The 28000-nt window shown below is 39.3% G+C and overlaps 1 protein-coding gene across 4 annotated transcripts; it reads left to right on the forward strand.

Moving 5' to 3' along the window:
- The first annotated feature begins 5256 nt into the window (after nt 1-5256).
- Nucleotides 5257-27862, forward strand: YTHDF1 (YTH N6-methyladenosine RNA binding protein F1). Of its 4 annotated transcripts, none has more exons than XM_075176715.1 (6): nt 5257-5598; nt 7002-7026; nt 8039-8157; nt 9426-10961; nt 23992-24054; nt 25468-27862. In XM_075176715.1, exons 1-5 carry the CDS (start codon nt 5569-5571, stop codon nt 24022-24024), a joined length of 1743 nt encoding a protein of 580 aa, XP_075032816.1. In that variant the 5' UTR covers nt 5257-5568; the 3' UTR covers nt 24025-24054; nt 25468-27862. The 4 variants fall into 4 exon arrangements, with proteins under 4 accessions (XP_075032816.1, XP_075032817.1, XP_075032818.1 ...); XM_075176717.1 differs by having other exon boundaries at nt 5258-5598; nt 8078-8157; XM_075176716.1 differs by lacking the exon at nt 23992-24054.
- The last annotated feature ends 138 nt before the right edge of the window (nt 27863-28000 follow it).

Raw genomic sequence — 28000 nt, forward strand, 5'->3', positions numbered from 1 at the left:
ACATGATGACAGGGCTGCATGCGACAGGGGCAGTGTCATGATGTGAGGAGGGGAATAGGAGCAAGTGAGAAGCCACACACTGAGAGCTAGAGAGTAGAAAGAGCAACATTCCCAAAAAGCACAGTTGTGAGTTGTGATGTGAGGTTCCAATGAAACTGGTGCAGAAAAACTGTGGTGAAAAATCACCTCTCTAGGGAACTAATTACACAAATCTAACTTGTTGAATTACAGTAAGCTGCCACATGAAAGAGCCTCACAGATTTTGTCCACTTTGCTGGAGCTGTTTTTCATTCAACTGCCTTTGAATGTAAAAACAATGCAGCTCAAACATGTGGATCATTGATCCATATGATGATAACAGGCCAGTCAAAGAAAACGCAGCGTGAATACTTCACAGAGCAACACAAAGCATGCTGGACACCTGTGTGTGCACCCAGGGAACCTTGAAATATTGCAAATATTTCCACTATATTTAGCTATTAACAGTATCACATATAAATTACTTTTATTTTGCTTCTATTTGCAAAAGTACTCTACTATTTCATCTATGTTAGGGCTAACACTGTAATATCATCTATTTGAATGCTATGAAAATAAGTGTTTCTGTGATAAAGATTTCCAATGTCTACTATAGTATACTCTGAAGCTGCAAGTAATACACCAAGAGTATAGGAACTACTGAAATTAGTGGCTTCAGTGGATATAACTTTTTAACCATGTTTAGTGAACAAGGAGGTGCTTTTTGCCCTTATAAATTAAGACATCATAATCAACATTACCATTGAATGATGTGTATTATTGGGTAGACAGATATAATGTTGCAGCAATCAACGGCTCCCTCTGGTGGTTTGTGGGACTAACAGGCTGTTTGTACCGTAGTAAGTACACTTAAGCAGGGTACACACTACAGAAATTTCGACCAACTTTTTATGCCGAGCGATTTTACATGCGACCGATGGTCCGATCGCTCGGTCCATGGACTGCATACACACTAGCCTTGTTTAGGATGAGAAAGGGAAGAGCGGACGTCCCGTTAGCGACTTTTTACAGCCATGTTGTCGTGAGCAATGACTGTAATTTCGTACTCACTGTTGTGGATCGGTCGGAAGTTTATACACACTACACAGAGGAAACGAGATTGGAACGAAAATATTAAACGGTACGACCAACCAAATGAGGCGACAATCGTCCATTTGGGCAGACTTTCGACCATCGTGTAACTGTACACACTGACCCGACTTTTGAACAAGCGGTCGTATGTCGGCTGTTTGAGCCGATTATTGGACGAAAACAGTGTAGTGTGTACCCAGCTTTATTGAATCAGATATTTTGGCAAGATGTGGCCTAAACCTTACTGTCTATACCAAAAGCAATAGGTGCTTGGAATAGTGATGTCAAATTTGCAATATATAGTAAATTACGTCAATTATTTAATCCTATAGTGAAAATCACAATTTACCTAAGCCTGGATAAATAAATACAGGTTGACCATAAAGGAAAAACACCCCCTATAAGGAAATATATTAAAATATGTTTTAGCCTCTTGGTAATGTTGCATTCTTACTTGGTGATGTGAAATTGGAGAGTGAATTTTAGGAAAACCTGTTTTTTTAAAAAAAATGTACATACTGAAAAATGATAAACCAGAGGACTAAAGGATCCCTATATGTAGGGCTTACCACTGTACTAAGGGTGGTGACAAAAGTAACAACTGGAGTCAGTATGGTCACTGATTAGTACACAAAAACTGTTGATACCAAACAAAAGTCATTAAAAAGTTCATGTGACCCAAGTAATAGTTATTCCTCCTAAGAATCTTTTTTCTTTGAGCTTCATAAGGAATTTTCCTAGGATTCAGAAAGCATATAAAACACAGACTGCGTTGAAAGCCACCCCCTTATATTTTGCTGTGGGGCACTAATATGTAGTGGGCCGCACTAACCCTAGACACACTTTTTGGGCATTGCACAATCACCCCTATTTTTGTCCTCAACTTTTAAAACTTGAAACCTATCTATTGTGTATATGTAAATACCTATTACCTGTACCCTCTTACCTTTGATGGGATGTCATAACGGAAAAATATCCAGAAAATCATTCACTTGTTCCTCATATGCTGCCTATTTCAATTTATCTGCCCCAAATCCAAGTCACTGATTTTCAGATGCGTATAGTTGATTTTTTTAACTTATTTACACAACAAACATTTAGAGAAGACAGGAGAACTCCGGCTATTTCCATCTTATAAGGCTCCCTTTAGGTTGCGACACAGGAGAGGCACCTCCACTAACTTCATTGAATATTAGAGATTTTAGGGAAGCCAAAACATTGGAGTAAGGCTGAGTGCACAGTACAGACAATTTCTCCGGATGCGATATTGTTAACGATTTTACCAGCGACTTAAAGTCCTGATCAACATGCCTATTCATGTTTATCACTATACACATTTTACAAGATTTACCTTCAGATCTGTGTTCTTCATCTCTCATAACCATTGGCTAAAAAGATTGTGACTCTGTAAACTCTATGAAGATCTGCCTACACTACTGGTCGTCAGTGTGTGCACACTGCAGAATTGGAATTACATTGTTTGAGCGTTGAGATTTTTAATACGTTTATAAAATCAAACCAAATGATACGATGTGCTTTGTAATGATAAAACATGATTGTTGGAGCGTACACACTAATGCGATATCGAACCGAACTGTCGTTTATGGTGTGATTGGCATGATAATCGAGTGAAAAACTTATAGTGTGTACCCAGCCATAGTGCAGCAAAGCAGTGTGAGATGCACAAGCAGGTAATCACTTTACAGGATAATGCACCCACAGCAGATGATAGCAGCAATCTGAAGTTCCTTGTGAGCGATTGTGACTGGATCACTTATGGTATAAATTTAGTTAAAGGAAATAGAGCAGGGCTCTGATTTATATAATTGCAAATGTACTTATGTTTGATATTGTGTGTATGTTGGTAAAGAGACATCTTTATTTCTGAGACCAGGGAAATTTGTTTGTTTTAATTTTGCTAGAGGAAATGCATTATTTCTGAGGTATATATCTGATACAATAAACCTTTGTAAGGGATGTCTTTTGTGTATCTTGAAGTAGGGATATTACTTGTTTGGGGTTTTGTAACTTTCTTTGGGAATGTGTATTCTGCAGCTGTCTGAAGAAAGGACCCATGTTAATCTCATGTTAAGTAGACCTTTTGATGTGTGAGGGTCCAGCACCTGAAGGCACAGGAAGGTTTAACTAGACATACTACTACATTTCCTGCATCTTGTTTTAGATGCAGGAAATCATAGCAAGTTTTAGGATATCACAGAGAAGTGTAAATATTGTTAGCTTTGCAATGCATGTAAATCCATGTTTGGGTAAACAAATTGCATTCGGATTCTAAAAATGGCTCAGACCTCAGGGGGCTGGCTTACCCTGTGAGGCTGTGTCCAAATCTGTATAAAAAGTACTGTCTTGTATTGAAAATTGTTCTTCTTGCTTCATCTGACCTGCTCCATGGTACCTTGAACCAGGTGAGCAAATAAACATCACTTGCTTCAAAGACCTGCTTGTAAACTTCTCTATCCCTGTGACCTACAGATTAGACCCAAAATCTAATCCGTTCCCGGCTGTTTCTGAGGTTTGAATCCAGCATCCAGTACTACCACTCTGGCAAGTGCGATAGGCCAGGGGGAATTCAGCCACAGCAACCTTGATCCATAAGAAGAGGTCAGGAGTACCAGCCCAGGTACACCATCAACGGGGTACACTCGCAGCATCAGTTACCCAAAAGAAACACGGTACTCAATGCCGGTAAGGAGTCCCCTCTTCTCCTACTGCGGTTAGAGGGCGCATTTGGGATAGCGCAAGGGAATGGTGACAAAGTAAGCCCAGCCGGTTCCCAGCAACAATAGACAGGGTGGCATAGGCGGTCCTTCCTGTCACAGCGATACAAAAAAAAAATCACAAGCTTAACTAGTTATGTAAACTGGATATACACCTCAGATTCTGTTATTATGTATGTAAAAGCAAATCAAAAATGCAATTAACCTTGTTCTGTCTTTAGTATCTGGCTCTCAATATTTGTTCTAATCCTGCAAATATATATATTTGCAAATACAACTCCCTTCTGTTCTGTATGCATAAAGTTGTATTTAGTATTTTATCCTATTGTATTGTATGCATGAAGAATTGCACAGTGCCACTACTCTTGATCTGTAACCCAGACTTTAATCTCTATATGTCCTGCAAACAGATATCATAAACATTTGATATATGTACATAGACAGAACAAGCCAAATTCATATTAATACATGTGAAGGTTTAGCTAAATTTGTAGGTTTAAAAAAAGAAAAAAAATAATCACAATAATCACAGCATAATGAGTGTTTTAACCTACATATATAATTTAGTGGATATTTTTAGGAGGTAAAACCAAACAGTACTATAAAAATGATAACTTAAAGTGACTAACAAAATCAAAAATGTGTGGCAAATTTTTCTTTTATTATATTCTTGTCCACAAGAATAGTGCCTGGAGAAGATGTATCAGTGACTTTACAATTTGCAGTGTGTGTGGGTTTTTTTTTTACCAGTAAAAATTGTAATCTGTAGCAATTTTATTAATAGCACTGATATTATTACGAGATTGGAAGATCTGTATTTGTCTCAGAGATGCGAAAACTCTATCAGTTACAGAGCCAGGCAACCATCTTTATTTAGGAATACCCACAATAATTACCCTTCTAATAAATATACCATGGCGATGACATGAGGAAGGGGCGACTACATAGGGAGAAGACATGATTGTACCAAAAGCTATCAATACATTGGTGGAAAAGGATTCACTGCACAATAGAACAGCAGAATGCAATGATCTGTTTTTATTAAAATCCATGTTTTGTCTTCCCAGCTGTTGAGGAAGAAGTTCCAACATGTCCTGCCCATGCATGCTAGTGCTTGTAGTTCCACAACTGCTGGAGAGCACTAGATTGCCATCATCAGCCGAAACCAGATGCTAATCCACTGCCACAGCAATACACTTTGCTGCACCGTTCAATTAAAAGATTCCTATAAGGACACACTGACAGTGTTTTGTTATTTGTTTCTTAAAACAATAAAGTAAAACCATTTAGGATGCCTATCAGTCACATGGTGGCCTGGGCTAATCCCAACACCCAATTTCCGCCCTCACACATTACGTCACATCCGGTTAGTAACCGCGCTGGATGCCACTGGTTTGAGACGCGCATGCGCAGTGCCCTCCGCTCCCGGAGTGCATCGCGCTGGTGCTGACGTCAGCCGCACTCTGCCCAGTCCCCGCCGCCATTGGTGAGTGTGGAGCCTGTAATTCCCGGGCCAGGCCTGAACCCATAGACCGAGCGGGTACCGGCCTCTGATCTAGTGCGAACATCCCGCTCAGGCCTGGACTGACCCGGCGAGCCCGACACACCCAGACTCCGGCCATTACTGAGCGACCGTCCGCGGCCTATACCCACCTCCAGGGCCCCGGCCTGCAGTGAGCAACTCGTCCCGTACCGTGTGGCCCTCCGATTCTGCTCTTCATGAATGATGTCTGCCACCAGCGTGGACCCGCAGGTGAGGAGGATCCGCCTAGTGCTACACTCTGCTGGCCTGGTCTCCCCATCAGGTCATAGGCCGCAGTCTCAGCTCCGATCCCCGCCTGTAGAGCCCTCGTCATCCGTCCCTGGCCCCCTCCCTTATATGTCTGCACCCACTCCTCGTATGTCTGCACCCACTCCTCCTATGTCTTCACCTCCTGTATAGATCATCGCGTGGGGCGCTCTGGCCCATTCCCATGAATATTTTCTAATCCTTACATGTTTTATACCCTTTATATATCAGTGCCATTAATACTTGTCCTGTTCCCATAGATACATTCATCCCATGTTTTCTTATACTGTATTTCTGCACTCTTCTTTTGTACCATTTTTATATATATATATATATATATATATAATCTGTAGCCCTATATATGTATTACCACCTGATGTGCTGCCCCCCTCTTATTCCATCATCTGACCCATGCCTCCCCACCTCTCATATACTGACCCCTCCCATTATGTCTGCCAACATCCTGTATGCCTGCATTGTCTTCCTACACTTCACCTAATCTGTCACTGGCTTCCACAATATCTCACAGGATAGTCATGTATCTCAGATCCATCTCTCCAGATATTGCCATATGTCAGTGCACTCCTGTGTTTTAACAATAACCCTTTGTGTATCCCCAGATACCTACACCACGTATCATAGATACAGCCCAAATTCAAGTATCATTCTTTTCATAGGCTTTCACTCTTTCATCCTAAATCCCCACCTGCATTACCCTTAACAGTTATCACTCTGGCTTATCAGATGTTTTTTATATTTGTCTTGAAGGAACCTTCTAATACAGTAAATATATATATTCTCTTGTTCCCAGTCTCTAGTCTCCTCATAAATATCTTTATTACATTTCATTCACACTTAACCCCATGAATATTTTCATCCCACCTCTTTCCCACAAATGGTTGTTTTTTTTTGTCATCCCATCTGTATATTCATGCTAAAGGTTTTCATACTATGTATATTACCTCACTGGGAGAGTTGCCTTCTAATCTCTTCTCCCACTCTGATTATTCTTATGCCTATGTTTCTGCATGTTCTGACAGTATTCCATTTTGTTCTCATTACTGGTATATCTTTAACTTTACACACCCCACCTTAGTATCTTCATTTAATTTTATATTTTCATATAATAGAACAATATAGCCCCAGAATAACTTAATTTCCTCACATAAGTTCTCACCCATTTGATGCTATGAATATAGGGTAGGTCATCTTCCTGAATATCTGTAGAACATTTCATAGTCTTTTCTCAATGAATATCTTTATCAATATATGTGCCTCATCAATATATTCACTCTCTGTGTCCACTACTGGAATAGCCACATCTAATCTATTTATTTTCTCTTTATTTCCTTGACAATATACAACAGAGACCAAAAGGACAAGACAGTAAAGGTAAATATATTAAAACATATGTGCTGCTTTCGAATTTGTGTATTAAAAGACCAACTGCACCTATAAATTACTCCTTTTAGTACTTGTCAAACTGCAATTTTAGTAAAACGCCTATTTCCAAATTATTATGAGCATACATTTTTAATTGTTCACATTTATCTGAGACTTGTTCATTAGTCATTATGACTGTAGACTATGTAATCTCTGCTTAAGTTAGGAATCGTTTAGACTAGAAAAATCACACAGGTTTCTCGCACACACCGATATTGTATATTTCTATATATCTCTATCTCGTATATTGTAAATAAATCATATGAAATGGCCATTAAACCCTGAAACAAGTGTATTAGGAAAATGCATATTATGTTGATCACAGCTCTGCATGTTTAAAAGTTCCATATTCGATAGTTAGGTTACATATAAAGTAAAATAATTTAAACTACTTAATCGCAAGCTATTGTCCTGTTGTTAGTCCTTTTAGACATATTGGCTGATTGCTGTGATTTTCAGCATAGGCCACATTAGATGTTTGCCATGCTATCGTGTTGGAAGCATCCACATAGCAATATATCATCAGATGACCAGTCAACAAAGTAGCACTATGAAACTTACTACACATACATTGTCCTCAGACAATTTTTTTTCATCAAGCTTCAGCTTAGTGAGACTATTGGTCAGCTGTAAAACCTGTTATGCGGGTTCCATTGGGATATTGGGTTCCATTGGGATATTTTTGATCAGTTGTGTAGCCCATGCCTTTCTGATGGGGGGCTTTAAATTCTCATAAATTCCTAAAGCATTTCCATATGTATGTAAAGGTGTATAGTAGTATGCATATTTTATGATAAATACATTTTTTAATGTAGTTATTTTTACTATTCGTTTTATTGTGATATTTCTACACACACGCTACAAATATTAAGATGTAGTATCCTCCATCATAGCTTGTAATTAAACTGTGTGAGGTCAATCCTTGCCATGTTAGTTTGCAAACTCAATTTCTCCCCAAAAGTTTTTCCACTAGGACGCTCAAACAATGATCTTATTTCAGTTCAAAATGGATCCTTGCACCAGAAGGACAGCGTGCATGATAATGACTTCGAGCAGTATCTGTCTGGGCAGTCCAATCAGGTCAGTATGTGCGCTGTGCTATAATTCCAATAGCTTGTGACATGCACATTATAGTATATTGTGAACACTGGAATGCAGATTGAAACACAGGCAATTTACAACTTTTCAGAGTTGACACTAAGTAGCACTGTACTGTTGCTGATTGTGTTTACTTTAATTTTAATTTATGAGGAAGCTCTCTTTTGTACAAATGTGTATTGTTTTCCCCTCGCAGCATGTAGCAAATAGACAGGTTCCATACTTGACCCAGAAACAGCTGCTAGCTGGGCACTTCTATCGAGCTTGATGGTTCAAATTTTTATTAATAATTGAGTATATCCAATGGAAGCTTTGCTGTATAATTAACATTTATATAAAATTGTGTGTATTTTGTATTATTTTCCTAAACCAGGGAATGGCATGTGAATGAGCTGCTACCTGTTGGCTGAAAATATCATTAAAAATGGGGTCAATGATTTCTTACGGGCCTGTTCTCACTATTGCTCTGTTTCTCATGTGTTGAGTAGGTAAAATAGATTTTATTGGTAGAAGTGTGATACACTTTAAAGCACATGGCAAATGCACTTAAATCATGTGTTAGTTAATTTGCTTTCACAAGTTTTTCTGTGCATGTGTGTGAACAAGCCCTAAATGTTACCAAGGATTAAAGGTGCAGCATCTCATTATGAAGAGATGTCCTTAAATCTAGGTTTCAGTAGGAGAAAGTACACTCTTCTTATCTGCATTTGCTGATGTGAAAACTACATGAACAGGACCTATGCCTGTACTGCTTTTTATACACCTGTACTTGCAGCTAGAATGGCAAGGATGATAAACTCTTTTGTAAAAGTAGGGCATTTAGTACAAAGGTTTTTTGAAGCAAGAAAATAACTTATCATCTTAGCCACTGATATAAGGTACATGCTGTATTCTAAAGTGGACCAGTCATTTGTACACAAAGGGATGGTAGCCATGTTGGAGACTGAAGATATATTTAATATGAATGAAATGCCTTAGTGGTTCGAATTGATAAGTTGTATTCTTTTAGATATTGGTTCTGAGCATACAGGCTTACTTCTATTGTTCTTAGGAGTTGCACTTTAAAAGAAGATTTAAAATATTAAAAATAATCACCGTTTATGAATATCTGTCTATAACTCTGTGTTGTTTAAAATCCCTTAGTTTGTAGGTTTTGGAATTTGGTAAACAATGTGAAAGTGGGTTGTTTTTTTGAGTTCTTTGAGCACAAACACAGTTTCTAATCCCATACTTTGTTTATCTTGTAACAGAGCAACAGTTACCCTTCAATGACAGACCCATACCTCTCCAGCTACTATCCTCCATCTATTGGTTTCCCCTACTCCCTGAGTGAGGCGCCATGGTCAACTGGTGGGGATCCTCCCATCCCGTATCTTACCCCTTATGGACAGCTCAGCAACGGAGACCACCACTTCATGCATGATGCAGTGTTTGGCCAACCAGGAGGCCTGGGGAATAACATCTACCAACATCGCTTCAATTTCTTCCCAGAAAACCCTGCATTCTCTGCCTGGGGCACCAGCGGCTCTCAGGGTCAGCAGACTCAGAATTCTGCCTATGGGGGAAGCTACAGCTACCCTCCAAGTTCTTTGGGGGGAACAATTGTGGATGGACAGACTGGGTTTCATAATGAGACTCTAAACAAGGCACCGGGCATGAACAGCATTGAGCAGGGCATGGTGGGGCTTAAGATAGGCAGCAATGTTACCGCCTCTGCAGTAAAGACGGTAGGTTCTGTGGTCAACAGTGTAGGAATGCCGAGTGCTTTGTCTGGCAATGGGGGCACAAGTATAAGCATGCCACCATCAAAACCAACCTCATGGGCAGCCATAGCCAGCAAACCTGCCAAACCACAGCCCAAGACAAAAACTAAGCCTGTGACCATTATTGGTGGGGCTCTACCTCCACCTCCCATTAAACATAACATGGACATTGGCACCTGGGACAATAAGGGTCCTGTTACAAAACCCCCAATGCCTCAGCAGATCCCATCTCCTCAGTCTATTCCTCAGCCACAACCCCAACAGCTGCTGCAGCCCATCCCAGCGCAACCGCCACCTATGTCCCAAGTTCCCTATCAAAACCCGCCACCGCAGCAGCAGCAGGCACCTCAGAACCGCTGGGTAGCCCCCCGTAACAGGAACCCTGCTTATGGGCAAGGTGGGGGATCAGATGGCAATCCCTTGGGTGGGGCCCAGCCTCATGCTGTCCCTGGTAATGACTCCCATCCAGTGTTGGAGAAGCTGAAAGCCTCTCACAGCTACAATCCCAAGGACTTTGACTGGAATCTGAAAAATGGACGAGTGTTTATCATCAAGAGTTACTCAGAGGACGATATTCACCGTTCCATCAAGTACTCAATCTGGTGTAGCACAGAGCATGGAAATAAGCGTCTGGACAGCGCGTTCCGCTCCATGAACGGCAAAGGCCCGGTCTACTTGCTCTTCAGCGTTAATGGCAGTGGACACTTCTGTGGCGTGGCTGAGATGCGGTCACCCGTTGATTACGGCACCAGTGCTGGCGTCTGGTCACAGGACAAGTGGAAGGGCAAGTTTGATGTCAAGTGGCTCTTTGTCAAGGACGTCCCCAATAACCAGCTGAGGCATATCCGCCTGGAGAACAACGACAACAAACCGGTCACAAACTCGCGAGACACACAGGAGGTTCCCTTAGAAAAAGCAAAACTAGTGCTTAAAATCATTGCCACTTACAAGCACACGACCTCCATCTTTGATGACTTTTCTCATTATGAGAAGCGCCAGGAGGAGGAAGAGGTCGTGCGCAAGGTAATATACCAGCCTTGTTAACTCTTGGTCCTTTTGCTGTCTGTGACTCTTGTAGCCATAAATAAAAAATGAGATTAAATGGCCGCTCTGCAAATATAATAACATGGGAGTAATCTATTGTAGTCTAAAAATGTCATGTCTTCTATATATAACTATATATACACATAGATCAGATAGTACTCTAATAAATTCATAAACCATTAGCAAGGGTAGTGGTACACATGGCAGAGCCAATTTAGTGGGGAATGGCATGAAACCTGCCCAATAGTTTAAGACAAGAATTCCTTCCACCGTTACTTAGTGGTATTATGAGAGATGACGATTGTCTATTGCAGAGTTTCTCGCGTACCCTGATGAGCCATATTTTGAAACTATATCTACAATCTTAGCAGGATAATGCTTTCAAGGAGTATTTCCCACATCTGAGAACTTTGTTAAAGAGGTTTTGCTTGTAATTTCAAACGCATATGTCTGTTTTTCTGTACAATAGAAAAGGTGTAATAAATCCCTGTTAAGAAGTCTGGTATATGTTTGCTTTAAAATGCACCAGTCACCTGCACACAATGGATAAAGGAGTTTTATGGGCTAAACAGTATTCTTGAGAATGCAGCCTATTCATTCATTAGGAACTAACAGTGAAACATGAGTCACATTATGCCTCAATGGTGTTGCTAGTTTCCTAGTGGATTTATAGTCTGAATCTGCGTTTAGCGCTCAATGAGCCAGGAACATACTTTGTCCTAGATAGTCCTCAAAATATGGCTTGTTCTTTGTACTAAACCAAAGGACGAGACTCTCTGATTTAGTGATGTAACAAGGGGGTTGCACATGAAAACAAGTATTCTGGTGGAATGGAGATCGTGTCTCTTCAGTCTTGTGGCAGAAAGGGTGACTTGTGTATGCTGTATGTTAAAGCGGTTCTGTCTTGTATATAATGCCATGTACTTTTTGAAATAAATGACACTTGTCATCTACTCTCTTGTTCCAGCACGTTTTGAGAAGTGCCAATCAGGTTATAATCTTTAATTCCAGACTTTTTTTGTTTTGTCCCCTCCTCCCTTCCCTTGGTCCCTAGTATGTCTATCATGAAAGGATAAAGTGCAACCCACTGACAGACTATTTATACCTGTGTATAATAAAGATGATTTTTTTTTTTTTTGGAGAGTTAATCAGGGTTTCCCAATTTAGCCCACCCTTCACTAGTCTGTCCTGTCCTCAAGAAATGGACTGTTTTCCTTAAAGGAAGACTAGCTGAATTGTCCTTTTTGGAGACCAGCACTTTGTAACATTAATGTATATGCAGTTTTCGAGGCAGGCTGAAGACGTCCAAGTTTTTTATGAAGCAAGAACGGAGTGTTTGCATCTGATTGGATTGGCTGTGACCCACGGTCCAATAAGGTGCTACATACACTGCACACTTAGTGCCAGGTAATTTGAACTACCCACCAAGCTGTACTGATAGCATTTTTCTCCATGCTGTCAGCACGGCTGGCCCGTTGCTTCAGTACTGGTTCGTGGGTGGCTGGAATTTTTTGGTATGTTTCATTGAACAGCTGCCAATCTAAGGGGATTGTCTAAAACTTATGAACCACTTTAACAACCATGCATACAGTTTTCTTATGTCAAGGTGTGGCATTTACATCCTTGTAACATCACTTCTTTAAGCCTTGAGGCTGAGAAGTGCCCTTGAGCAGTAGCTCTGACTTGTGGTATTTGCTTTAAAAGTGCATAGAAATGTGAGTTTGTCCAGACAACTGCAAAACTCCATCAATTGGGCACCTTCAACATGTGAATGTAACTATCTCAATGAAACATTTTTTATTACCAACTGATTTCTGTATGAAATAAAAATTACCCTACCCTACTGAAGGTCTCTACACCTCCATTTGGTTAAGGAACTGCAATGCAGCAATTGCTTTTGTGAGTCGCACACATTGAATGTTATCATATAAAAGAAGTTTCTTAAGGTTAATTGTTTGCTAAATGATCAATTTCATGCACTGATTTGAGATCAGCCCTTGAACGCTTAATAGTATGGCATACTGCAAGTAAAACACATGATGTAGCCCATAACAACCAGAGATTAGCTTTAATTAGTCTGGCTACACTTGCTATTGGTTTCAGCAATCACTGATACATGTTTAATAAGCATCAGTCTTTAGATGGCTTTGTCAAATTAAAGGGTTCTGCAATCAATAGCTTTTTTTTTATTCTAAATGTTCAGTACATTTTTTTTTTTTTTATAAGAATAAACTTGGCATTTAAAAGACAAGCAAACAAAAACTAGTTAACTGTCTTTAAAATGCTTGATATTCTGGTAATGGGAGCTATATTCTCTAGTTCCTGTGAAGGATGGTGCCTATTGCCTACCTATTCTTTTCAGTAGGGTATCCTCTTATGTTAGTGGTGGCTTCAGTTCTCAGAAGCCAACAACAAGGTGCCACAAAAAGTGTGATTGGAAGATCATGTGTGAAATGCCTAGGCATGCTGTTGGTGATTTTAAATGGTAGGGTTTTGGGTGCTTTTCTGCATAGCATCCTCAACATCTTGTTGACGTGAGAGCCAGAGTATGCAATCTTCTGAGAGGTTGCTAAATACAGCGTTTAAGTTGGATAAGTATACTTTTATATAAATAATATGCCTCAGATATTCATTTATGGGAAAAATAGATTTTATGTTTGAGAAGCCCTTTAAAACGTGTACATCAAGAGGCATAGCTGAGGTACGATACCATAAGCAGCCATTAAGTTGAGTGTTGCCTACATATTCTTGTTACTGGTATAGAGGGAAAATGACTTGAAGACTTTCTACTGATAGTAGGCACAAACAAATAACAAGGGACTCGTTTTTCTTAAATTATTGGGAATCTGCAATCCAGTTGGCTGAATCTGACCTGGAAAATCTCCAGCCCTCCTCTGGTGAGGACACAGATTGGTACCAGGATCTTGCAATCGTCTTAGGCCGATCAGGAGGCAGAGCTTACTTTACAGGTTAAATTCGGTAACGAAACTCAATGGGCTCCAAGGACTTTAAATGCTTATAACAAGGCAAAGGGGGTCTCTTTCTGCACCACTCCCTTTTGTAGGTACCTTAAAAGGACATGCTATTTTGTAGCACTCTAAATGAACAAAATATTTGTTCAGTTATTGCTTAATATAAACTTTCAAATTGTCTATCATTCTGCCACGACGTAGTATAGTCCCACTGGTTTATCAATCTACTTATTTATAAGGTACCAGTATATTACACAGTACAGTACACAACTTGCGTTGCATTAAATTTCCTCAGCAGAGATATTAACACCCCATTCACTTTTTGTTTTGTTTTTTGTTTTTCATTTTTCATATTGACAGATATGCAGAATAATTGTCTACTGCTGACAGTGCATTTCATTTTAAGGTCAAATTCACTGTATTGTTCAACAAATCTTAACATTGCACATAAAAAGGTATATCTGTTTAATGCAATTTGGTTTCTTATATGTTGACTCTTATTTGCCTATGCCAGGTTTGTATTTGATTAATGGTACAGTGATTGGCGTTGTTTGGGTCTTATGTTCCATTCTGACTAGTGGACTATCTGTGCAGAGTTTGTTTGTTCAACTCGTGTCCTGCTGAGATTTTGACGGTCCAAAATTTAAAAAAAAATAATCATACTAGTAGATTAACTGGATCTGATCCAATTGTATTGGTGTATTAGAGAATTTAGACCAGGCCTGGCCAACTTGTGACTCTCCAGGTTTTGTGAAACTACAAGTCCCTGCATGTTGTGCCAGTAGATAGCCAGCTGGTAGCTGGCAGAGAATGCATGGACCTGTAGTTTCACAACACCTGGAGAGCCACAGATTTGCCAGACCTGATTTAGACTGTAAGCTCCACTAGGGCAGGGGCTGATATGAGCGATTAAACATTCTCTGTCGAATTGTTGACACTATAGAGAAGAAAGATTTTAAGAAATATTTATTAAAACAAGTATAGCATAAAATATTTATTAAAAAAAGTATAGCAGTATCTGGAAACTATGATGCAGAGGCCTTAATGGTTACTTATATGCTTCCAGTGCAGCCACAGACAGTGAATCTCTTTGAATGTTGGAACAACTCTGTTTATTTCATTCTCTAGTTGTGTGTTGCATGCTGCCTTTTTGGGGGTTTTTTTTGTTGTTTTTTTGTATAATGCTTTCTTGCGTCCCAAGTCTGTTTCATGGATCAATACATTTGTAATGTATACTGCAAGCAGTGAATAAGTAAGATCGTCGCAGCAGGTTCGGAGCCACACGTGACTGCTGGACACGCCGAGGCCAGTCTGTTGCCCACCACTTCATTACTCTACCCTAGACTAGTCTGGCAGCCTGCGAGTCTGACAGGATAGCTCTTGTGGTTCTCCAGCTGTGATTGAACTACAAGTGTCTTACATCTGCCCTATGCTGATCAAAACATCTATTTGTTGCTAAGAGTTACAGCACATTAATTTTACAATTTCAAAAACCTAGATACAGCAAGTGGACATAGGTAAATGCTTGTACATCTATAAATCACACATTTGGAGACTGACCCAGTGAACATTTATTTAGAAAGATATTTATAGCCTTAAAATTAAATAAAATAAGAGGCATAAAATCAGTTTCCTTAAATGTAGTCCCAAAAATGCATCACTGCAGGTCAGGTAGTAAGACAACAATGGGGAATGATTCCATAGAATAGCAGCTGAGCATGGCCAGGATGACTGCTTCTGTAACGTAAAGTGCTTTTAATCCTATTGGAAGAAAGTGCTATGTAAAAGAAGAATTATTATTCATATAGTTTTGTAATAGCGTTGTTGTGGATGTGAATAAACTCGGGTTTTCTGCATTCTCTTTGCCTGGTCACTGTCAATTTTTTTTTGTCCTTTCATGATGAGTGTACACCCCAATAATATCCTATCCCAGTCCCCCAAGCTATTGTATAAGGATTATCACATATCCATAAGATTGTCAGCAGGACTGTGAGAGGAGATAAATGGATTTTGGGGACAAGATGGTAGACAGATGCATTGCACTAGACCAGGCCTGTCCAACCTGCGGCCCTCCAGGTGTTGTGAAACTACAAGCCCCAGCATGATTTGCCAGTAGACAACCTGTTGATAGCTGGAAGGGCATGCTGGGACTTGTAGTTTCACAACATCTGGAGGGCCGCAGGTTGGACAGGCCTGCACTAGACGGAAAGCCTTGCAAGCTGACTTGGGAATCGCCCACATGCCTCAGATTGAGTCTGTTGATCCCAATTTCAGACCCTTTATCCTGTCTACATGGACAGTATTGATGAGCTGCGTATCTCATTGCTGTCCATGTTAATAGGGTAAGTGACATAGTATAGGGATTAATTTTACTTAGCTCTTTATTACATAGATACAGATGCAGCACAGTGCCTATCATTGTTGCCTCACAACACGGGTTATGGGATCGGTTCCAACCAAGGTCTCCTAGCTGTGTGTTCTCACCGTATTTGAATGGGTTTAGTCCCACTGTTCAAAAACATACTGGTAGATTAATTGGCTTCATCCAATATGGGACCCTAGAGTGTGTGGGTATAGGGAATGTAAGCAGGACAGGGACTGACTAATGACATATTCCCTGTACAGCACTTCTTAATTTCATTGGCGCTATATAAATAATGATATTTATGGAAGAACCCTTGCTGCCTCACAGCACTGTGGCCATTGATTCCCACCAGAGTCCTACCTGTATGGACCTTGCATGTTGTCCCCATGTTTGCAAGAACCTCTTCTGGGTGCACTGGATTCATCCCACAGTACGGGTAGGTTAATTTGCTGCTGACAAAAATGGGCTCTTTGTCTGCGTGCTCTTGTGTGGTAGACAGCTTAGACCAATGATGGAGATCCTGATACACTTCAGGGGCTGCATGGGCAGCCCTCAAACCGTCTTAATCTCTGTAACAAGTTAAATGCCTATATGTAATAAAATACCAGCAGGCATTTTAAATGAGTTTTACAAGCTAAACAAATCTGACAAAGCAAGAAGGAGCTGCAGGTGAAGGCTCAGGGTGCTTTCTGTTGTCCATCACTGTTTTATACTGTAAGGCCTAGGTTCCCACCGCGGCTCCCTGGGGTGCCGTGGCCAGGAGGAGAAAAAAAAAAAAACACTTACCAATACTGCTGCGCCCGGGACCCAGCATCCTCCTCCCTTGTCACTGCATGTCGGGCGCAATGTCATCACGCCCGACATTCAGTGACAAGCGACAGGAGAGAGGATGTTGGGTCACAGGCACTGCCGAATTGGTAATATAGAAGAAAGGACAGGTGGCACAGAGTGCGTGGATGCAGAGGGGGCACATAGTGTGTGGAGATGATGCAGAGGGGGCACAGTGAGTTAGCTGTAAATTATTCTTTGACAGAAATATAATTGAAAAAAATATATAAAAATATTCTTTTCCCATTGGATTTATGTGTATTATTTTTGCATACAACAAAATAAGTATTTCTGTCCTGACCTAAATACTTATTATGTTTTTTTGACCCAACTACTTATAAAATGGGACTGCTCGGTAATTATTTTGGAGGGGTGCCTTGAAAAAATTATGGAGACTCTAAGGGTGCCGCGAACTGCAAAAGTTTGGGAACCACTGCTGTAAGGTCTAAAGGCTCTGGGACTGATTTGAATGATTAAATATTCTCTGTACTGTGCTGCACAATATGGTGGTGCCATATGAATAATTATAAACCTTTACTAGCACCATTATAGAAATTCATTATCGCCTAGCAAGTTAAGAGTACATTTTATTGGGTGCTTCAGGGCAAGTTTCCAACTAATAATAATGTATTAGATAAAAGATGATAACTGCAATGTTTAGTACTGTGCTGCACAAAGATATTTCTTATGACTGACAATAGTCCACACAATAAAACATGTCCAGATAGTTTACACACCCTCAGAAAGGAGATAAATCCTATGATTTTGGTTGGTTGGTTGGTACAGTTTATAATTTCCATTTCACCTCATGTTTTTATTTTTTTAAGAAACTTGCTAAGCAACGTAAGAGGTCTCCAATATTGCATTGGTTTACACACACTCTTCAAATTGATTTACCTTGTGTGTTTCACCAAAACCTTCACCTTTTTCGGCAGATAGAATTTAGAACTGCTCTATGTATGCAATTGTATAAGGACTGGGCTGTGTTGTGTCAAAGGTGTCCTTAAAATAAACAAGTTTGGTAGATGTAAAAGCCCTTCTGAGAAACAATAATGAAGTCAGAAAGAGACAAAGCAATGCCTCCAGGGTGGCTTTATAAACCAATTACTACATCTGTCTGATATTGTACACCCCCCTTTAAATGAGTTATTTTTCCCCATTGACATTTCCTCCTCTCAAATCATAGAAGGCGTTGGCCTCCCATCAGTGATAGTGACCATTATGTTAAGACCACTGATGCATAGCCCAAAGACTTAAGGCACAAAGGATTATTTGGATATGAAAGACCAGGTAGCATCTGAATACCTATCTAATCAGTTAGTGCCAAATTGTAAATACAGCACACACAACCATCCTTTGTGGCTGGAAGACTAAACACTGTTCTATCGGGTGGCAGTATTAAAGTTAAAATGGTTCTCCTTTAAAAGGTAAGGGAAGGATATAAGAGAAGGTTAGTAAGTTTGTATAGTTAGCAGTGTAAAGGAAATGACTTTAATAAAAGTCCATGAGAGTACACACAGTTCTAAAATATTGTTAGTCTAACTCTGCGGTTCCCAAAGTGTGCGCCACGGATCCCAGGGGTGCCATGGCGCTGTCTTGGGTGCCGTGGCCAGGGCGAAAAAAATACTTTCCAATCCGGGAGCGCCCGGGACCCGGCATCCTTCTCCCTGTTCTCTTCTCACTGAATGTCGGGCGTGATGTCATCACGTCCAACACATTCAGTGAGGAGTGGCAGGAGAGAGAAGACAAGGTAAAAAAGAAAGAAGGCCAAGGAAGGTAAGTAAAGGAATGGAGGTGAAATGGTGATAGGAAACCGCAATGGAGGGCGCAGTGTACTGGTGAAGGGGCAGTGTGAGTACATGAATGGGCGGTGCGAAGACCTAAAGGGGCACAGTGTGATGATTTTTGAACTGTTTTTATTTTGTTTGATCTTATTCCTCTTAATGATAGCTGTAATTTGTTCTTTGGCAGAAAGTAATATTATTTTCCCTTGGATTTATCTGTTTTATTTATGCAAACAACTTAATGAGTATGTCTGTCCTGACCTAAATACTTACTACATTATTTTGACCCAACTACTTATAAAACGGGATTGCTCGATAGTTATTTTGGATTAGCGGTGCCTTGAAAAAATGAGGGTGCCGCAAACTGAAAAAGTTTGGGAACCACTGGTCTAACTAATGCACAGCAACCTACTCTGGCATCTGTCTTAACACTAATACTGCTGTCATTTATAGTTATTACTACTTAGCAGGTTTCCTGCATTCAGCAAGAAGCAGTCTGCCCTGTTCTTTCCTCAGCACCTATTTCACATATTTAATTTCTAACCCGCAATATCTACTAAATGTAGTGTATTTGTAATATATTCTATTGTGTTTTATAAACTGTTGACCCACTTAAGTTTATTATTGCTAAAAGATATTACCAAGCTGTACGAGGGAAAATTATGTTAATGTAAAAAAAAAACAAAACTATTTTTAAAGGTAGAAAAAATACAAATATGTTTTCATATCTCTCATTTATCTATGATTTTGCAACTTACATTTTTGAGGAACAACTCCTATATGGCATCAGCACCAAATGGTAATATTGTGGGGAGTTATTTGTTTAGTGGAGTGAGTTGATCTGCTATCTAATGGAAACTGGCCATGCTGCTAACTCTCCAACAATGGGAATGTTGTATAGGCTAAAGTTATTTTACAAGAATTAGGTATTCATAAATTAATAAATATGTGGGTGAATGTTTCAGGATTTTGCCAGATAGAAAGATATTTTGACCAAATAAAAGTCCAAATAGCTATGAATTTGTAGTGGAGGAAAAAAGAAAAGGAAACATGGATAAATGAAGGGCTCCAAACATATTGTAAGCAAGGGCTCCCACACAGGTGTTAATCATGTAAATTAACCAACTAACATTCCAGTATGGCCAGGGTCATGTATAAAATGATGGACTGCTCTGGTTGCCTATTATTATGGCTGCAGGAGGAGACCTCCATTACTCTGAAACAGAAGTGGTGGTTGGGAAGCATTTGGTAGTAGCTTAAGTGACCAAGACAACTCAACTTACTAATGTTTTACAAGCAACAGTGTCTAGCTGTTAAAAGTGAGGTCAGTATGGAACGACGAGGGAAAAACATCATCGGCAAAGAACACCATTGGGAAGAAGCGTATACTCCAGGATCATGTAATCTCTGCATTTAGTGCAAGTCAAATTAAGCAAACAACTGAAAATCAATTGTCTGCAAATATTAACCCATGACACAAGCAACCAGTCAGGAATGGTCTGACAAGTACTTCATACAGCAGGACATTTTTGGCTTACACTGCATAAATGGCTTATCCCATTTGGCAGTGCATGTTTCTGAGATCATTGGTACAGAGAGCACAGGCAATGGGCTACGGAGCAGTGGTGGAAGTTGATTTAATCGGATGAATTATCCTTTGCCATGTTCTTGACAAATGGGCATGTACTTGTGTGGTGCCATCCTAAAGAAATCTACAACCTTTCTTACCAACATTGAACTGTTCTGTGATGTGGATGCATTATCATTTTATGATTTGGGTGCAGTCATTCCCTTTGAAGGCTAGACACCATCACCAGATGTTGCAGCATTTCTATACCACCAGAAGGGGTGTCTTCTAGGATGACTCCATCCACAAAACATTTGTATTACTCCAATGGTTTGAGGAACATGATCCTGATGTTCTCTATGTCATGCCACCTGTGCATCCTTGTATTATGCCTCTTGCATGTTCAGTACTACACTTATTATTGTTCTGTACCTTACCTATTATGTGTTTATGTGGATTTTTTTTTTAGTATTTCATTTATGCTTCTTGAATGCTCTGCATTTTGCTTGCTGGATCCCTCTGGTTTACTGTCCTCACTTTACAGTAGTATTTTGTGGTGCCTCATTAATAAACAGTAATGATAATAATGGCCTTCTTAATTACCAGCTATGAACCCAAATTGAACATTTATGGGATATTCTAGAATAACACCCGAAACAGTCACTATAAACCAGGTATCAGTTCAGTAACTTTCTTGTGGAAGAATAGTCCCATGTACTTCATCCAAAATTCCAGGCATCAGTAGACTCAGTACCATGACATACAGGGACCACTGGCCTCATGGTGGCTCAACGCCCTGTTAAGTAACTTTATGTTGTTTTTATTTTGTTTTGCCCACTGCTTTACTTCCTGCTTTTTAATATTGGATAGATCTTTTTGGTGGGGGTATAACAGGACAGCAACTTACATTCAACAGCAAGGACAATATATTCTTTTTTATCTTTGTAATAGAATGCTTTTTTATGGGACATTTGTTAATATCTTTTCACATTAGATCTACATATAAAATATTTTATACACTATTTCATAAAATTATGTAAGGTATGTTTCCTGAAAAATCAAATTGGTCTACCTAAATTTTTTACCAGACAACTGTTACACACAACACACCCTGCGCAGAGAGTTTAAGATCTTTTCATACATTTGCCTGTGGTACATAACATTTATATCCGTACATCCTATTTCACATCATTACGCATGCTGGACATATGCGCTCTGATGTTAACAAGGGTTATAATTTGTCATAGTGATCAGTGAGCACAGGCAGCTGCATTTTTAGTGCAGTTAGCATACACTTTGAATTGCAGTGAATGAACTTACAGTAGAGAGACCTTTAGTTTCAACAAAGTAAAACTCCAGCCTTGGTTGTTATATTCTTCTGAATTATTAAATGAACTGTAACCTAATATTTTCTTTGCTTAAAGGCTAACTTTATGGTACATTAGGTTCACTACCCTTACAAGTGCTGAGGGGTTTAGGTGACTCTCCTGATGTATGTAACATTCCGAGCAGGAGATTCTACTCAAGCTTCAGAGGGATTTATTTGGGGTTGTCGAAGCCCCTCCCTTGTGAACTTCTCATTCGCATGGGAAGATTTCTGACATAAAATGCGCTCATGTGGTTTTAAAGTTGTTTTAGGAGTCCTTTCTTTGTGACATCCCAAGCAATCCACCTATATCAGCATCTTTATTTCTAACAAGGTCCTCAACCATTATATGTAAAGTTACTTCTATTGTTTGGTACTGTGTCTCTTTATAGGCTGTTTATGGTTTTGTTAACAATATTTATTCCCAAAATGCATGTGCCATGCTTGAAATGCCATCAGGTGTAACAGTTACACTGGCAGTGCTTACAGGCCACACGTGTGTGTGTTGCTGTACAGCATTCCGTTTAGTCTGATCACAAGAAGGAGTTTGTAATTGGGTGTCTAAAAACACAGTAAAGTATTATAAGCAGTTCTGGAGTGGCTCTAAAAAATATAACCAGTTGCAGCCTATTCCAACTATCATCTCAACAAATTGTGTTGGCGATCCAAACACCACCTTCGTTTGTTCACTTGTGATTTGCAGATGCCTATTAGCGGTAATAGGAGTAATCTGAGAGGAAACATACCAGCAATTGCAGCAAATAATATATTGGGGTATTCAATTCCTGCCCCACACTTCCTTCACCATGCCTAGACATTCCTTCACTGTGTGTCATTTCTGACATTAGCCGAATATGCCTGGATAAACTATGGTAACCTGTATAGTGAAGACATCCATTATTATAATACACACAAAGGAGGGAATTCAGTTGACCGCATTTTGTTTTGTTTTTACACCGTGTTAAATCATTTTAACGCAGTTTTCACTCATTTTAGAGTGGGTTAACTTTACCCGATATTCAATTAAATTTTTAACGCGTTTTTTTTTTTTTGCACAAATGGTCCTATCGCGGACAAGTAGAAGATACATTGAAAGTATAGGGAGGGAGGGAGAAGCGTTAAAAGCTATTCAATTGTTTTTTAACGTGGCGCTGTAAACTGTCAAATCTCCAGTTTTATCTCACGCCTCTCATGGCTGTGCCAAAAAATTCAAAACATAAAACTATTTAAAATCATGTAATAATGTAAAAAAAAAAGATACAATTATGTTTATCAGTAATGCATAACATGAAAAAGGGGATTTTCTTTTACAAAAAGCATGTAAAAAAAAAATCATAAAAATAGTAAACACTAATTAATATATTTATGTATGTTATACGTACTAATATGTATGTACTAAGTACTGTGTTAAAAGATATTATAAAATAGAAAGGTTGTGTAATGCAATACAAATGTACGCCAATTCATTCTTTTTTTATTATAGATGACCGTGTTAAACCCTCCCCTTCACTCCCCCAAAAATTTTCAAGCACCAATGATTAACGTGCGGGGGGTGGCTTACCTGTTTTAAAATTGAAGTACATGATTTATTACGCGGCGGTAGCTAAAAACGATCGCGCCAGCGGGTCAAAACCTGTGCAGGTTTTCATTTTATTTTTTAACACGGCGAGAAAAAAACCGCGGTCAATTAAATTCCCCCCCAAACTGTAATGATAGATATCAGTGTAGAGCACTGACATTTTATTTTAAAGATATATCTTCTACTGTTCAAACACCCAGAACATTGTATATTTAGTTAGTTTTACAAACTACCCACCAGTGGTTATGAACTGTGAGCCTGATTGTTTATACCTTTATTGATACAAGTTAAATCCTATTTCAACACATTGTTTGCAATGCAATTACATTTCCAGCACACACTTATATTCTTGTCATATGTTTAAAAGTGAACATCACCCCTATATCAAACAAAACTGGGACCACTAAACATAAGATACGAACTCTTATCTAATTGATTCTTGAAACTTTTGTAATTTTCTTTTCATCCCTCATCACAAAGGGACTGTCTTTTCTCTTTAACCTGTCAGAGAATCTACTCAATCTGTCTTCTCCCCTTCATTTGCATAGAATGGCAGTGGCATCAGAGAGAGGAACTGCTAGCAAAAGAGAGGGAGAAGACTTGTACAACAGGTAAATCATTCAAAGCAGTTTATACATTGTTACTTTATGGCAACATAAACGTTCCTAAGGCTATATACACGTTTACAATACTTTTTATTGCATTTTAAAAGACAAGTAAAATCGCATGTAGACCACACTGCATTTATATAGGCATTTAATATGCGTTAAATCTGCATTTTTTTTTAAACATATGCCTGTTACATAACAGAAAATTGTAAACTTGTTCAAATCAAGCGCATGTTAAAACATGTAAGTAAACTTCTAAATCATGCCATTGCGTAATTACAATACGCTCCTATTAAGATGAAATTGAGTTTTTTAATGAGCTAACGTGTTAAATACACTACAGGGGAACAAAAAAAATGCAGAAAATCCATAAAAATGCAATTGTGTACAATAGTTTTTATTATATCATCAGTTACATGTGCTTAACTTGCTCTGGAATCACATCTTAATTCCAGAATTTTAACCACTGTGTATGTAGCCTTAGGATCCAGGTAACATTCTTTTTCTAAGTGCACCCCTCCATTAAACTCCTTTGGACTTCACCAATTTGAAGTAGCTTTTTAAAGTGTTTGCATCACCCACACACAGTGCAAGCAGCCTGTTTGAAGACTGTACCAGTATTTGATGTCGCTGGAGCGAATTGATAGGCTGCATCCTCATGAACTTTGGGTCAAACTACAGAATTGCTGCCTGCACTATGTGGAGGCCAGTAATGCACTTCAGAATGGACCTGGTACATACAGTAGAAGAAGACAATTTATGGGCTCTATTCACTAGTAAGTGATCACATATTTCTCATACCTCAGTGATGTCACCAGTGAATTGATAGCCCGCTATTTGTTCACTCCAACAAGTAGCTGCATCCACAGTGTGTGGGTGATAAGACCATTGTACAGGGCCATTACACCTAAAATGCAAATTGCCTTCTATAAGAAGTCTCAGGAGTTTCTGAACTGAGGATATTTGGTCATAGGGAAGCATGTTTTATCAGTGCACATTGGATTTTCTGCCTGTAAGCAATCCATTAGTAGGAGCCCTGGTTAAGGTGCACCTTTCCTAAGTAGTGATAGTGCAGTGATAATATTCCTTACATATAATGTATAAGTCTGCATCAGGGAATATTTATTTGTCATTTCTTTTAATGTACTGACGGGCGCTACATGACCAAATATTCTGTAGGCATTGGTTCTTAGTGAATGAACAGGTGCCACGCTCATGTTGGGTCCACTGGTAAAATGGCAGACTCCACTATGCTTAGGTGACAGGTGCTCCCTAAACGAGTTACTTTCTCTTCTAGCATTCACGAAATGTCCTACATCTTTGTTTAAGCCGTTCAGGACTGTAGCTGGCAGAAGTGGAGGTGCTTTGAGGAGATTCAGTTGTTTACCAGCTTTTCTATTATGTGTCTCCTTACAGGAACGCCAGACTCGAAGCAAACCGTAAGGACACCGCTTCACCTTTCTGACTAGAACTGATCTTAAAGACAAAAAGTAAAAAAAAAAAAAGTAACTTTGGGAAGTTAAAAAAAAAAAAACACCTCAAGAAATAGACATTTTGTGGTGCCGCCTGTAGGCTTCGGACTGAAACAAATCTTTCAGTATCTGTGTATCTTCTAATGCAGGCTACAACGTAACCGCCACCCTCCACTACTAAATTTAATTTTCTTTACCTTTGTTTTGGCCAATCAGCTTGTATTTCCTGTATCATTGTACACCTGTAGTTTATAAGTGTACTCTGCTCTGTATTTGCCCTGAAAAACATAAGAAATATACTACTGTATTTTAAACCAACCCAGTAAGATGACAAACTCCAAAGCTTCTTTGAATTCATGAGAGAGAATTTATCTTTTTTTTTAGCCAAAATCCAATGGCCCCAACTCACCACAATGATCAGTGTGACAATCTGTGAAGTTGAACACAAATTGTGCTGTGTTCCCAGGCACCTCCGAAATCCTATAATCAATGTCACTTGAACCATATCTGCTTCTGAGTGTGTTCACATTGCCACTTTTATGTTGTGTTTGGGAGGTATCCCCCGCCCCATTTCTATTTTGCTATATAACTATTTTATTTAGAGTAACAGTGGACAAAGCCCATCACACAGCTTGTTTTAAATAACAGTCCAACTTCTTGGAAATGCAGAATGCTACGACTGTAGCTGGGAATGTGCATCCTGGATGCAGTACATTGCCATGGCCTGGGGGTGGGGGTAAGCTTGTTATAACATGGATGGGATCTGTCATGACAAGCCCCACCACTATGGCCAGGTTAAATGATCTACATGTACAGTGGAGGCAGCCTTATATTCAGCATATCGATTCACACCTTAGCCATGTCTCTAGATCCTACAGTATTGATAAGCTGCATTCTCCTAAATAGTAGTTCAGCCTCCACTGTGTGTAGCCGATGTTTTCAGACCCTATGTGACTTAAGATTGGCAGTGCAGGCTTTGCTGTTTAATGAGTAGACATAATTAACCAATAAATATGTCTCAATAGTGGCTTTTAATTAATTCTAACTACTGCAATGAATTAAAGGAGGTTTCCACCTTGAAGATGAATTTCATTTACGTACATGTGCTCATGCAAATTTTATTAAATGGAGTTATTTTTTTTTCTTCTATTCAAGCACCCTTGTATGGTGTCAGCCTCGTATTTAAATCACTAGGGGCCTGATTCATTAAGGATCTTAACTTAAGAAACTTCTTATTTCAGTCTCCTGGACAAAACCACGTTACAATGCAAGGGGTGTAAATTAGTATTCTGTTTTGCACATAAATTAAATTTTTCATGTAACACACAGATACTTGTTAGCTTATTTGTACACTGAAATTTAAAGTTGATATTTGTGTGCTACATGAAAAAACAGTCAGTATTTAACTTATGTGCAAAACAGAATACTAATTTGCACCCCTTGCATTGTAACATGGTTTTGTCCAGGAGACTGAAATAAGAAGTTTCTTAAGTTAAGATCCTTAATGAATCAGGCCCTAGTTTATTATTGTTGTCCTGGAATAAGAACTGGGCTTTCTGCATTGGAAAGAGTCTTAGCGGAGAGTACCTGTGTCTCATTTCAGGACAACAAAATTAAACTGCTGATTTAAAAATATGGCTGCAAAACTCAGACGGAAACTAGGTAAAGCACTGTTTAGTAATAGTTATAGGAGCAGAGGTGGAACTAGCAAGCTGTGGGCCCTGGTGCGGGGAGGAGGGAACCACGTCCCACAGCTCACTAGTTCCCTGTGCAGCAGGCCCCGATATCTCCATGGGGCCCGGTGCACCGTACCTGCTGCACCAATGGTAGTTCCGCCACTGTATAGGAGAACTTGTACATGCCAATAAATTAAAGGCATCTGTAGGTAGAAACCTCATTTAGACATTGCAGGTTTCACTATCATGCATACAAAATATGGATTTGACTCACTGTAGTACATTTGTAGCCTGCACCTGTTTATGTATCCGCTGATGATAACATGTTAGAATCGTGTCAAATGACACTGAGTGATATCTTGGACAGGTCCATTTTTTATCCCTTCTATTTTTGGGGAATCACCATATTTATTTTGTGTAGTTTTAACATATACCAGCCATCTGCTCCTCCTACCCTATCTTCATATCATAGCCTCCTGATTTGCATGTTACTCCTGTAAAAAAAAACTGTGTGTTATTGGTTATTGATCAAGGTATCTATTGATTATAACCAAGTCAATTTCCTTCCCCACATCCTGCCGCCTTTCCAGGGGTCTATATTATAACACCATGTTGTCCTAAATCAATCTTTCTTTACTCCTGCTATTAAACCATGAAACAAAATATTCAGTGTTTGTCTGTGTATGAAAAGTAGCAGTTCCAGCTCATGAATGGTGCATCACCAAATTACACTTTCTCACCAACAGAGGGAGCTGCAGATTGTTGGCCATTCATTCAGTTTGACAAGGGCTGATAATCAGC

The sequence above is a fragment of the Mixophyes fleayi genome, chromosome 6, assembly GCF_038048845.1.
Source record: "Mixophyes fleayi isolate aMixFle1 chromosome 6, aMixFle1.hap1, whole genome shotgun sequence".
Classification (NCBI taxonomy): Eukaryota; Metazoa; Chordata; class Amphibia; order Anura; family Limnodynastidae; genus Mixophyes; species Mixophyes fleayi.